This window comes from Dermacentor andersoni, chromosome 10 (assembly GCF_023375885.2).
Source record: "Dermacentor andersoni chromosome 10, qqDerAnde1_hic_scaffold, whole genome shotgun sequence".
Taxonomy (NCBI): domain Eukaryota; kingdom Metazoa; phylum Arthropoda; class Arachnida; order Ixodida; family Ixodidae; genus Dermacentor; species Dermacentor andersoni.
In genome coordinates this window covers 55,253,907-55,268,686 of record NC_092823.1, presented here as the reverse complement: position 1 = coordinate 55,268,686, position 14,780 = coordinate 55,253,907, and the positions used below count along the sequence as shown (strand labels likewise).

Sequence of the window (14,780 nt, the reverse complement as noted above, 5' to 3'; positions counted from 1 at the left end):
GGGAGTGTCGCTAGATAGTGATCTAAAGAAAGGAAGGACGCTTGATTCTGCAACCCGTGTGGGAGCACGGCGAAGCGTCGTCAGGGGAGAGGGGTGGCAAGTGAAAGATGATAGAAAAAGAGGGAGGATGGTGGCCTAATAGACTCCACAATGCGCTACACGGGGAGTGTCGACGGCTCGCCCGAACAGCCCGAGATAGCGCGGTCACGGTAGGGAGAGCGGTTGGATGGAGCCGCGCCGCCGGGTTTCCCCGCTACCGTGAGGGAAAGCCAACCTCTGGGGGCACTTTTCCGCCGCTTGACGTTCGATATATCGGGAGTCACTGCAATATTTGTTCGATGTAAGCGTAATTTTTGCTATATATACTCATTGTAACTCTACCGTGACCAGAAATTGTTCGATATATAGAATAATTCAATGTAAACGGGTTCGATATAGTCGGGTTCGACTGTAATACTAGCGTCACATGAGCACGCAAAATCTTTTTTATGTAAGCGGTCTTTTACGAAGTTGAAAGACTCTTTAATGAAGAGGTGTTGTGCAGCAGACACATGGCACCAGCAATCTCTTTTTAGTGTTTCCTTCTGGACACGCTACTGAAAGCGTGGCGCTAGCGTTCAAAACAAAATCGGCAGAGAACGTGAAAACAACCACATTCAGTTGACGACTGATATTTTGGACTCCAAAAATTCGGACATGCTCGATTATTCGGACTGCTTCGCAGCACCGCTATTATCGCCATAGAGCATGATGTATAACAACTGCCGAAAGAGCGGACATCTTGCAACCTCTCGTCTGATTTTTCGGACACTCCTTGAGCCAACTCGATCGAGAGCACCATGCACCGACCCTGACCGGTGCATGGTGCGACTTGCTGAACGCCATTGTTGTTTTGAACGGGGCCTCCTTGCTGCCCCACGAAGTGGCACTACTGCAAATCTCCGCTCATCATCATCGTTTCTGCCTTGTTCGTGGCTACAGCCATTGATACAGCAGTTCCGGTCTCAGCTTAGTAAGCCATGTCAAGACAATCCGGCAGCTGATATGTTTGTTTCTTCGTGCACGACACTGCAAGTAGGCGACGTTTTTCATTTGTGCGACTGGTGTCGGCGTGACGGCACGGTGGTGTTTGCTCTGTGTGCTGTGTCGAGGTTGCGGTGATCCAATGCGGCATACAAAAAGATCACGTCAAGTGTCTAACTGCGCCGACAGTGCCCACACAGACTGTGCTGAGGAATGCCGACAAGCGGGTGCCAGGAGGCCTAGGATTTGTCACCTTCCGATGTGGCTCCCTACTGAGGCTGTAAAGTTTGGAGCCGAGCATGAAATAGATGGTAGCTAGCCCATCCCGTCGTCCAACTTATCCATGCTGAGGACGTTGTTGAAGGGAAGGACTGCTACTCATCCAGAACGAAGAATATGGGTTTATTTACAGTATCTACATAAGGACATTGCAGTTCATCAGTCTAGCATGACTGTGAGAGAAAGCACACCCAGCAGCCGCACAACAGCTGCTTATAAACACACTGTCCTCCCTAGATCCCTAGGTGAGGGAAAAACAGCCGTTCAACCTGCTACAAACTCGGAGTGTTGAAAGTCATCGTAGCTGACCCGCCTATGAAAGGGGGGGGGGGGTTTACACACCATTCCGCACAGTTTTCACTGACCACACCGAGGAGAGTGGGCTCTTGTGGTCACGGTGCTTGACTCGAGCAGGCGCTTCTTATCACCGAGCTGCCCTCATACAGTGGCCGCGGCGGCTGTCCATTGTCTGGCGTCTTCAAAGGCTCATGAGAAGGCACTGCAAAACATTTCCTTTCAGGAACTCCCCCTGCTTCAGTCGAACCGTGAAGGCATTGGCGATTTCAATAACAATATTTGGTCCGCCAATCGCGTTTAGTCATAGCAGCGCCGAGGTGGTGGTGACGCGGCACATCGTTGTCCCTACGAAACGAGTCACCGTGGCAGGTGGGGGAGGCTTCCATGGTCTCTTCGGGGAAGCTCGCCACGCTCGCAGCTGGCTGAGAAAACTTTGCATGTCAGCACCTCTGCAGGCCGTTCCTAACAACACCGAAAATGTTCTTCCAAGCACTGCAATTTCGGACAACGTCTCATTGGACAGTTTTACAGGCAGTACACTGCTGTACTGACATGTGCAGAACTCGACAACGGCGTGATCATTTGTCAGGTTTCTGTTGCACTGCCAGACGATGACTCAGAGTCTAAAGATGTCGCACCATGTGCTACGCTGCCGTCGCATGCGGAGCGTGTACAAGCAGTGACTGTGCTTTCAGTCGCCTATAGTGATCGTACGACCCTCTCCAAGGTTCAGGATTATTGCGCGTAAACGGAACAGCGTGCAAAGGCGCGTTCACGATTTCTTCAAGGCTACTGCCAAGCCCGAATAAGTGCGTGAAAATAAAGAATTTAGTCTTTTTTTTCTTTATCTGCTTTTTTGGACACCTGTTTATTCGGACATTTCCGCAGTCCCCGTGAGGTCTGAACAACGGTCGGCGACTGTACAAGCAGAAATGACCAATTTTAAGCAACCTATACCTAAGACAGCTTTCACTTTGTGCAAGATGGCTGGTTTGCTAGGTACGTCAGTTTCATGATATAGCCTTGAATATACAAAGCGGGGACAAAACCTCAACACATAAGAAGAAAAGGATTCTTTATCAGTGGCACCTCTCTATAAATTAGAAATGAAAGGCTGGAGCTCAGTAGTGCCAGTTGATGAATCCACAACACCTAGTATCACCCACCAGCATGGACTTACCTTGTTATTAAGTCAACAACAGGAGACTTCCATGCCGCCATCTGCAGGGCAAGATCTGCCATGGCGAGGGACAGCTAGAACACCAGAACAAGGAAAAAAACCTTAAGCTTAACGATGCAGGTACCGCACGGCCATGTACTATCAGCATCAAATGAAATGTGAACAGCGGAGGGCCTGGCCCATGCATAATCGATGCTATAGTGCGCGCCGTACAGTCATCACCATTGACAGGCACGCGCGTCCACTTTGGCCGCACCGCGCGATCCCCCTATAGCAAGATATTTTCGCTTCTGTTCTGGTTCTTGCATTTGAAAGGGAGAAAACAAAAATAAATGACAACATACAGTAAAATATTGCAATTTGCGGCAAGTATTGTCGCACAGTTCGCCAAAACCACAAGTGCTATCGGCGCGAACAGCGGCGCGCGTTGTGCAGTTTGCACCGTCATCGTTAAAGATACGTTCGCTCGTGTGGTTTGACTCCCAAACAAGTGCTGTGTGGCCAAATTGGATGTGCCCGTCTGTCAATGGTGATGACTGGACGGCACGCACTGAACTTTCACTTATGCGTGGGCCCCGCGCCCCGCTGTTCATGTTTAATTTGACGCTGATAGTACAGTAAAATTCTACAGTATAGCCTTTTTTGAACACTACGCAAGAATGATTGACGGGGCTTAACATAGCAAAACAACACACAGGCTACGAGAGCCACTGCAGCATAATGTTGACCCGTGGCTGTTCAACACGCGTCCAAAACTTGACGCACGAGCGTTCTCGCAGTTAATCCCCATCAAAATGCAGCTAGTACTGTGCCTGGCAACGGAATGCACGAAATAGAGCTCAGCAAGGCAAATGCCACAGCAAAGTGAACTACAGCTGTGGGCCATAAGAGTGGATACGCGCAAGGAGCACACAATGCGGTTGCAGACTGGTCTGATCGAACAACTGCTTACAAGTTTGCCGGATGCGCTACAGCCAGATCCCTTTCCCATTTCATCCCGAAAAAACAAGTTTGTCCTATACATTACTTCTCTGAAGTCCAGATCATGCCCCAAACGAAAAAAACCAAAACCGGATTATAGGGGTGAACATCCCAAAGAAACACATGGGTTATGAGAGTGTTGTGCACCGGATTATTCTCAGCCAACCGGAGTTCTTTAACTTTCACTTAAACCTAAGTACAGAAGCATTTTTGCGTTTCACCCCCGCCAAAATATGACAGTGGTGGCTGGGAATCAAGCCTGCGATCTCGTGCTTTGCAGCACAATGCTATAGCCACTAAGCTACTGCAACGGGTCAATAACCAATGAGCCATCGCAACAGGTATAATTGTAAAACCTCCTTCACCTCGTTCAGGGCAATCACCATCATCACACTACAAAATGTTACCTAGTTAAATTCAACAATCTGTTTTGTTTTGTTTTTCACTTATTGCATTCTAAACCGCAATGGTCAGGAATCAAACCCACAACCTCCTGATCAGTAGCAGAACACCACAGTCACTGATCCACCATGGCAGGTCGCGTGGCTAAACAGAAGGCACTGTTTTGCTTCCACTTACGCATCTTTCTCTGATGTCGGCATGACCCCCCCTTTTGATTCCCAAGTACCGTATTTACGCAAATCTAATGCACACTTTTTTCCTGATGGAACGGCTCCAAAAATTGTGTGCACATTAGGATCAAGTACGACCCTAAATCAGCATTACCATATCGCCATCGGCGTTTCGAAATGGCCGCCTCGTACGCGCTTCGAGCCTAGCTGCCGTAGCTTCCCTCACGTGCTGTAGTTAAAGGTTCGTTCGATTCAGAAAAAGGCGCCCAGTACCTTAAACGAAAAGGTGAAGAGGGTGCCAGTTGTGGTATGCTGGGTGGCAACCACTCACTGCAAGGTTCGAGGGTGCACTGCACCGGGGCAGCACCTTGCCTTGCACCCCGTTCGATCGGGCACCGGGGTGCAGGGTGCCCCGCCGCACCTTGGGCAATCGAAGACCTAGGTGCAGTGCGCCGTGAATAGGTGCAGAAGGTGCAGAGAAACGTGGCCGAATCAAATGGACCTTTAGTTAATGCACCGTCCGTCTTTCCGCTCTCTGCGTTTGCGCTATCAGCACGGAAGTGCCGACTGCAAAGATATGCCGAGTTCATCACAATGCCGAAAGTTAAAAGGAAAGTGGTCATGTGCGCGGAGACGGACGGGAATCGAGCCGCATCACGAGCATTCTGAGTTCTTGAAACTGGCGTGCGGAAGTGGCACAAGCAGCAGATGCATTCTACTACGGCGGCTGCTATGTACGGTGCCTCCGAGCGGCACCCATGTTGAAAGGGATCTGCGATGGAGACAGTGTCTATACGTCTGGCGCACCACGCTGTGCCCTCATCACTTAGTTCATGTTGAAGCTAGAGGCCACACAAACATCAATTCGCTCCATGATTCGCTTGGTCCTGCTACCACTGATAAAGAGTTTCCGTGGTCATTGCGCGAGACGTGTTCATGTTTGCTTGTGTGCACGTGACACCATGCTTGTTAACTTAGCTAGTAAACGAATGTTTAACAGTTTATATGGCCGATAAGACTACTATTCTTACTTTTGGTAGAGCTGTCTACTAAAATTTGCTAACGCAATGATGCTTCGCCTTTCAGGCGAAACTGCGATTTTTTTATTTATCGCACCTTTAGTGTACTGGGAGTAAATCTGTTTTTCCAAATGAGAGAAAGTTGCATCTCTGTAGGAAAGAGTGAGGTGCGCAGTACTGTAAAAGACTTTTCTTTTTTTAGGTCCCGGCAAGCAGGCACCCATTACAAAAGAGGGCGTTTTTTTTTTTTTTTTCTCATTTTGGTCATGGAAAACTTGTGTGCGTTACAATCAAGGACACGTTAGAATCGAGTAAGTATGGTATATGACTTGTAGGGGCATTCTGCTTAATACTTTCCCCATCAGGTCTCATTCTTTAAGAGTAGAGCAGTGTGAATGCACATAACATTTGCAAACATAGCATCCCAAAACTCCTCATGGCCCTGCTTTGCAACAAGAACGAAACGCCCATAACCAACTGCTTCTTCAGATTTGCAATGAGATCACTTCTAATCAATTAAAGGCAAGGACAGGAGTAACAGGAGATATATAAAACACATAGAGACTCCTGTCCTTATCATTGTTCCAGGTGACATATCTACTGGAGCATTGAACCACCTATAGCCCAAATTAAAGTTTTCACAGAATGAAATTCTCGGCATCAAAATGAGGTGAGAAGTGAAACAATGGTTCACAAAAATCTTGCGCACCTCACTTATCTCACTGTTTTGACAATTTGTTAGGGCCTGCGCATTATCCCCCTTTCATCAATGTGGAGCCGGATGGCCCGTCATTTCAGCTATTGCACACTACCAAACATTTCTTTCGTACACATATGTTTCTACGGTATTTCTGCGTTCACTGTACTTCATATCTGCATTTAAATTTCATGCTACGCAGGATGACAAGGGCGCTATGCCCTCTTAGTGGTCACTCACATCAACAAGAAAACAAAAATAAGATAAAACACATCCGCCTTACCTGTGTAACAATAACTGGTGCAGTATCTTTGGTGACCTTTGCCAAGTGCTCCATGAGTGAGTCTCGTAAAGAGACGTGGGATTCGGGAGGGAGTTCGTGGAACACGTACTGGATCTTTAAGACACACCGGGAGAGAAAAATGAGGGAAAAAAAAAAAAAAAAGCAGACAACATTAAAAGACTGTTGCAGCATACTCATGAAAGAAGAGACAGTATAGAGAAAAAGCCTGTTTCACCCAGCTGCTACGGTGTATCACTCTCTTGTGTTACACGCTAAAACACCCTGCGATCGCATGTTCAAGACCACTTGCGCCAGCAAGACCACAACCGCCTACGATTTGTCATTGTTACAATATGACATTCAAAAGTGTGGTTGTATAGAAGGTAGCACAAATGTTCATATTGGGCATCACATTAAACTTAATGTTTATAGCCCCGCAACTGAACATAGTAGCCATTGATGAGCACCTGATTACTTTTGCTATGTGTATGACCAGTACTGCAAATTCCATGATTGAATTGGGTGTCTTGGTTGCACACAAACTTTGCTTTCACGTGCCGCTTCATTTCCTCATTTTAAGCTTCTCATTAAAATAAACTTCCAAATAGCATTACATGTACTCAGTGCCCATAGACCAACTACAGAGTGATTTCATAGTATATTCGTGCCAAAGAATTACGCATTGCAGCTGTGTTGATCAACTTTTTCTCCTGTTCGTATTTCAATTTATGCCCATGGCACTTAGAGACAGTCATCCATAAAAAACAGGACCTTTTCTTAGCTTAGCTTTCATCTTTGCTCAACGTATTACCATGTGTATACTGTTTATCTCTTTCACAGTGACCATTTGTTCCCCAGATCATCACTGTTTACCAACCTGTCACTCATACTGTCACATCCCCTGCTATGAGCAGTCCAGTGATGTTTCACACAGCGCAATTTTACTTATAATTTTGGACGTGCAACATCGAGGGGTGCATCAAATTTAGTTCTTGTGCTTGTCATATACCTCTTGCGCCCGTGTTTTACAGCAAATCTGTCAAGGGGAGTTCCACAACAGTTTTTGTACGGTGATGGTTGTGAAAACCTGTGGCCCTGAGTGGCCACGCAACCAAGACATCGGTGATGAGCTACCTAAGAGCAGCCAGCAACAACGCCCTACCAGGCCATAGGAACATGCAGCAAGATGCCGAAATCGGTAGAACCAGCACAGCGTGCAGGAAAGCGTCGGATATAACAAAGAGTGTAGAAGTAATAAGCTCACATAGAGTGAAGCATATGAAAAGGCTCGGGTTCAGCGAAGGAATTGCACTGGACCCAGCGAAGCGTTTGTCAAGTCTTGTGTAGATTTCAGGCAGTAGTAGAAACAAGACACCTAGGGCTCCCGAAGGAGGTGCGAGCTCCCTTACGCACCTTCCCAGTCTTCGATGCACAAGTTGCTCTGACTGACATAGATCTGCAAAGTTTCTTTTTTTCTTGTGTGCTACAAGTTTAGCACTAGCCTGATCTTACACACATCTTGCAAGTTTGATGTGAACAGCCCCAGCTCCTTTATTCAAATACCAATGGCTGTTTTCTTTAGCCTTTGCTAACTGAAAATGGCTAAAGGCCAAAAAGAGACAGGAAGTCGTTTGTTCACCTTTGTTCGCATGGTCTGGGCAGCGAAGTAGCAGGACTCAAGGTCCACATTCTGCTGCAGGAGTTCGTCTGCAATCTTCCAGGCACAGACCTGCAGTGGAGCACACAACACACTCTCACTGCGATGACATGCAGTCAAGATACACACACATACACGCTTGCGAGATGGCAATAAGACATACTTCGTGACACATTTGCAGCAGTAACCACAATCAAGGTTAACCCCTCTGGTATGAATTTTGTTTTTGAAGTAACAAAGTTATATGATGTGTAATTGGAGTGAGAAAAGAAAGACAATTCCCAAAGCAACCTTTCATTATTTGCAAGAGCCACCTGTCACAAATTCAGTACGCTGCAGACGAGATCATAAACAAGGAATCGTAAGTAATCGTAATCAAGCTAGTAAACAAGTGTGTTAAAACAATGAGCACGAATTATTCAAAGATTACCTTCAAGCCACACCTAAGAGATTTTATGGTCCTTATGTGATAGGCTCTAAAAATGCAGTCTCAGATGCCAGACCAGCATGCGGCAATGTGTCGACTTCTTGCAAATTTCAGAGAGAACCAAATGCTAATTGCTGGCACTCTGTTTCCTCAGGTTAGTTTTGGGTTTTGCCCATTTTTGTGTGTTGCCCTTTTTGGTGCTGGATATCTCTTGTAAAGCACTATGAATCCTTCAGCAGACATGCCAGCCTTAGAAAATGAAAAATAACACAGTTACAGTCAAGAAATACTAACAGTTCTTTTCATAAGAAGCCAACGAACACTGACACCAAGGACAACATAGGGGAAATTACTTGTACTTAATAAATGAAGTAAAGAAACGATAAATTACTGTAAATGAAAGTGGGTGAAGAAGCAACTTGCCGCAGGTGGAGAACGATCCAACAACCTTCGCATTTCGCGTGCGATGCTCTACCAATCGGGCTACCGCGGCGCTGTTTCCCCATCCACTTTCTTGGGTATTTATGCTTCCTAGTAGAACCTTGGGAGTGTTAGCCAGCGCCACCACTCACAAAACTTGGTGCTGGATGTGGAACAGAGTGATTGGCTAACATGCTTGGTGCTGGCTAACACGATTGGCGCTGGCTAACACTCCCAGGGTTCTACTAGGAAGCATAAATACCCAAGAAAGTGGATGGGGAAACAGCGCCGCGGTAGCCCGATTGGTAGAGCATCGCACGCGAAATGCGAAGGTTGTTGGATCGTTCTCCACCTGCGGCAAGTTGCTTCTTCACCCACTTTCATTTACAGTAATTTATCGTTTCTTTACTTTATTTATTAAGTACAAGTAATTTCCCCTATGTTGTCCTTGGTGTCAGTGTTTGTTGGCTTCTTATGAAAAGAACTGTTAGTATTTCTTGACTGTAACTGTATAACTGCATATAGGGAAGCTGTCAACAGGTTCTCATGCTCTAAATATTCGCAGTAGAATTATTTGTGCCACAAATGTTTATGAAGTTTAAGAGCAGACAAATCAAGCATTCCAAAATGTTGTTTCGTGGTGTAACGCCTGGAAAATGGAAAGTGACAGGTTACTCTGTCTTTATGGCTACTACACACAATAAACATACTCTCAAGTTACCTGTGATTTATCATCATTTGTTTATCATTATTGTACCTGTGATTTATCACTCTCAGAGGCCACACAATGCAAATAATAGTGTCTCTGAATAACTAATGATCTTAGATGGACTCCACACATTGACCCAGTAACAGCCCACTGCTAATTAATAACTATTTTTTCTTCGAACAGTGCTTAAAGGGACACTAAAGGAAAGTATTAATTCATGCTAAAGTTATATATTAATGCTCGAGAACGTCTGAGGCGTCAATGTTATCACAAACGGAGATTTCATAATCGGGAAATTGAGGTAAGTGCAGGACAGGATTTGCAACTCCACCGCGACATCAGGTACTAGCCTGTTTACGAAGGCACTCATTATTATAGTTCTGTCACTAATACCCAACCATTTGTAATAAAAAGATAACTGCAACGCATAAGTGGAAAAGACGGAAAAAAAATGCTACTTGTCCGGCTATATCCGATTTGTAGAAAAAAGAAGTAACTGAACTTGCCCTTGACAACGATGTGGGTGGTCAAAAGGTTTAGTTTTCGTTCAACCTCGGCAGTGAATGTGCTTTCGCGTTTCAGTAGTTTCACTACCGCGTAGTGGTGCGCTGGTTTTGCTGGCTCGCTAAAATCACACAAACTGCAAGTAGCAGAGAATGCTTTGTCCCTGTAATTCCAAGGGATGCCCGAACGGTCCAAACCACTCGACCAAGGACAGCTGCCATGGTGCATCCACCATCTGTCTTGACTCGGTTTCACCACGGTGGTGATGGCGATGGTGTGTGCAACGTCACAACTCCCCCGCTCGGGAGTGGGCGGTTTGAGTTTCGCTAAAGGTATGCGGACCCTCCAGACGCGATTTTCTCTTAAACTAAGTATTTTCTTGGCACGAAAGAAGTGCTGCAAGGTTTCTGGAATGGTATTTTAACAGTCCATGTTGACTTAACATTTGCCTTTAGTATCACTTTAAGCTTTCCGCTCCCTCCACGAGACTTCTTGCCTGTACAATAAAACTAGCATAGATAAACCTGAACAAGTGCTAAAGAAGGCTGTTTGCTTTACTTACAATAACTTCAGATGTACCTCCAATGACTGTTATTAGAAAGATCTAAACTTGAACCCTTAGCGCAAAAATATTGTAAGTCAAGACTAAAATTCCTATAACAATTAAAGGACAATATAAAACTGACATCACGAAAATTATCTGCTTTTCTTCTGGATACGCTACGAGGCAAAGAAACGAGCTGACTGTAACCCCTCTTTGAGCCAAAAGCCACTGTTTCAAGTATTTTTCTGCAAACTTCCAATGATTGGAGTCATCCAACAAACTAACTTAAACTCCTACAACCAACAATAACATTACTTGTGCCGCATTTAGCGTAATGAATGCTCATTTCCTTTTTGCGTGTGACACTAAAGTGTGTTTTCTTTATGCTATATTGACCTTTTCTTTCTAACTTGCTGTAATCTGTACTTAGCTTGTAATAGGTTATACATAACCAGTTGTAACCTACATATGTATTTCCCACCGTTATAAAATTACAAATGAGAATTACCATATAAGTAAGTGTGTTCTTGATATATTCAGGTAATGGGGGTTGAAATTTTGTGTGTCTTTATAACAATGGTTCTATAAGTTGGAGTTCATGGTTGCAACAGTGCGATTGGACATAGACCAAGTAGAAAGTAGAAAGTAGAAAGAGTAGAAAGTAGAAAGAGTAGAAAGTAGAGGACACCACACGGCACTGCGTGGTGTCCCTTCATTTTGCTGAGCCCTTGTCCAGTGGCGCTGTTGCAAGAGTGAGGCTGCAACAGCTCGCCCGAAAAAGCTAGGCTATGAAAAATCGGTCAGTGACGAAGTTCAATTTTTTTTTTAAGAAGTTCTGCCCTAAACTGGGTGGAAATGAAAACATTTTTTTCAAAATTACTGATGTCAATATGCCAGTCACAAACAAGCTCTAACAGTTGGTCATTTTACGACAAAATTCTAAATGTTGGCGGGCATGCTACAGGAATTGATGGACCAAAAATAGGTTAAATAAGAAGCTTGACAGAATACATAACAAGCCTATGCAGGACCTGTCTTTCCCTTCACATCGTATCACAAAAAACTTTGACATACTGGCCTCACTTCTAGGTCAGATTTTGCATCAAGACTGCATTTCATGGCTCAGATAGTTAAAACACTTTGCCTTGTTAGCCAGGACAAAAATGCAAACTCGCCTTCACCTCTTGGTGTTTACATCGCACTCCCAGTGATGATTTATGGAAATTTATCTACAAGGCCATGCTCTGCCATACTGCAGACACCAGAAGCAACTGGGTAACATCATAGCTACCATGTACAGGCACCACTAACTGCGAGGAGCGCTGACAAAGGCAACTTGTCATTTCTTGGCAAAAACAGGTATGTAGTAGTGCCAAGCGTTAGACTACCTAAATGATACGGACCACAAAATGTGATCTTGTTGTAGCCCCCCTCGGCCCCCCTCCACAAATTTGTTTCACACGTTCACTGTGGCATGGGTGACCAGTGGGTCACCGCAGTTATTCCCATTGTGCAGCCGTGCAGTGAGAAAGCGACATCTTTGCTCGAAATCAACCAAGATAAAAAAATTCTTGTTCATTCTGGCCTGGCATATTGTGAAGCCACCTCTGTCCACCTCGAGAAAGATTTATAAAGGAGCACAACTTCCTGGTGAATTACCAGGGGAGCCACGGAGCAGCAGAGAAATAGTACGACAAATGGACGGCCCACCGGAAGGTGATGCCACAGAGGAATCGACATGTCAAGAAGTGCTCCCGTAGTGATGGCGTTAATGATGTCAAGGAAAAAACGCTGGCCCCTGTATTGCCAGCATTGTCAGAGTGCAGGCTGGAATTGTGTCGATAAAATACTGTGGCACAGCAACTCCCCCTCTATGACATGCTGCTTATTTTCTATAATTTCTTTATTAGTTTTATTTGTCTTTTTTCCTCTGTGCATGGAACTCAACAAGGCCTTTGTACATAGATGTCCTGCATCTCCTCACTTGGGCTGCAGAATCGAACTGGTACAAGGAAAGGTGCCACATTCAACAGAAAACAACTTAAAGGAAAAGCGCTTATCTCCTCTTTTTCATCAAAAAGAATGGTAGAAGTAAACAGAACTGCAAGCAACCTCATGACAACAATTAACCAATGTCAACCGTGGGAAAAGAGGAGGCGACGTCTTTCAAAGGGTGTTGCGGCTTCTTAAGTATACAAGGGTTTTACTGAAGTGAACTCGGGCGCGACAGCTGTAGCACTAAGATGGCGACAGGTAGACTAATGCCCTAGCAGAACAAACATCTTGGAACAGGACTAAAACAAAAACAAGACATAGAAGTAGCTTCAAAAATTAGTTAAGAACACTTGGACACATGCAAGATACAGTATGTCCATACTAAACAGTCTGGTACAGGGCGAACAGCATAAGCTAGAAGAACGTGTGACTAAAGAAAAGGAAGAAAGTCCTAATAAGCTTCATTTGCCGAAGGTTTCACACCTTGCAGCCAGTTTGAAAGACTACCGACTTAGACAAAGCAGGCTAGAAGACGTCGCTCACACTGACACACATAAAGGAGAAAATTACACCGACAGCAGCTCAAATGACCCAACTTTGCCGAACCAGCCAGTTGCCTCCAAATGGCCACTGTAGGAATCCTAATGATGCATGGCGCCCTCTAAAAAGAACAATAATGCTCAACCCGTTTCCCTCCCGTTTCTCTGACACGACTACCCTCGCCATTTTTTCCCCGTTTCATCACTTATTTACAGTATGCACTCCTTTTTCATTGGCTGAAAAAAAAAAGTTTCGTAATGCTAATTGTGTCGCAAGACAGAAACGTCAATTAACAGCAACAGTCCTGCAACTTCTCTAAGGTTGTGCACCTAGATCCATAGCTAAAACACGAGTCGCTCGACTTAAAAGTGTGTGACGAAACAATAACAAAACGCATTGGTGGGCGATCAAAACACGCAAGTCCACAACAACACGTGTACCTGAGTTCGAATCTATGTGGTCGGAACGACGCAGTTGAAGAGGTACCACGGTATGCTTCGTTTCTTTTTTTTTCGTTTACTACTGCATCTAACGTCATCTACAAAGCCAACAGCTGCAGAGACTTCAGCGGAGAAATCGGACACGATTGAACGCAAAAGATGAGGTCTCGATGGTGCTCTACACGAGCTCTCGGCTAGACGTTCGTGTGCTAAGCGTACTCGGCGCTGTCGAGTCGTGTTTACTCCTTGAATTCGTGTAGATGAGATTAACATCGCGTTGAAGAAGTACGGACACGAATCGCGAGGGCAAAACAACGCATGGCACGCAGTGGCGATACTGCGAGGAGACAATCAGTTCCACAGTCTGGCATTTCTGAGACGTCGGGAAGACGCGAAGTGTCGACGGGCAAACGTGGAACGCAGAGAGAAGTAGGCTGACACGCGACGCACGACTTCGCACGGCGAAGCGTGATCCAAAAACGTCAAAAAAAACCGGTCGGTCAGGGGGTGATAGGTTTAGGAGCTGGGATCAGAAACGCGCCTTCGACGGCGCGCAGCGGAGCGCAGTCAAATGCGAATAGGGGGCAAAGGAAAAAAAAAGCTTCCACACCTACAAAACCTTCATCGTCAGCTGAAAGAGCTTCGCCTGCTTTACGACTTCTATCATTGCACATCCGTCAGCTTCCGTGCTACACATGACATCGCTTCGGCGCCTTTGTCGAGAGAGGCGAATCCAACCCCTACGCGCAATGAGTCCCGTTAGTATCGCACGAGCATGGGCGAAAGTTTGGCACACGAAACTTACAAAACTTACGGATCTCTGCAGTTCCCCGAGCCAGACCGATGCTTTCTCCTTGCCCGTAGTGTCTGGCTGTCTGTAGAGCGCGTGGATGGCTTGGACGACCGCTTGCAGCGATGGCATTCCGCTCGCGTCGTCCATGGCGACGCTATATCCGCGCTGTGTGCCGCCGCCTACACGCTCACGGCGATCGTGCACCCCACCGAACGTCCGCAATTAAGCGTAACACGCTCAGAAAATGATTGAATGTCAAAAAGAGACCCCATCAACTGCTAACCGCCATTACGTGCAGTCCCGCAGCTGTCAAATTTGTGTGCATATTTTTTTCCACACAAGCAAAAGTTACCTTCCCAAAAGCTTGTTAGTATTGTTTGTTTTAATTTTTGATAGAACGTGTTTAGTAATTGTTTGCAT

At 45.6% G+C, this 14,780-nt stretch overlaps 1 protein-coding gene across 2 annotated transcripts in view; it reads right to left on the bottom strand.

The window, feature by feature from the left end:
* Tnpo-SR (transportin 3) overlaps positions 1-14,674 on the bottom strand; it is a 66,483-nt gene extending 51,809 nt beyond the window's left edge. Inside the window, exons 1-4 of one of the 2 annotated variants that reach the window (XM_050190889.3) lie at positions 14,373-14,674; positions 7,971-8,060; positions 6,332-6,445; positions 2,780-2,853 (exon numbers count right to left, since the gene is read on the bottom strand). In XM_050190889.3, coding sequence (XP_050046846.1) covers positions 2,780-2,853; positions 6,332-6,445; positions 7,971-8,060; positions 14,373-14,507 — 413 coding nt within the window. In that variant the 5' untranslated portion in view covers positions 14,508-14,674. The remainder of the gene's footprint in view (positions 1-2,779; positions 2,854-6,331; positions 6,446-7,970; positions 8,061-14,372) is intronic. The other variant, XM_050190890.3, reaches the window with a different exon arrangement.
* Positions 14,675-14,780: the final 106 nt, after the last annotated feature.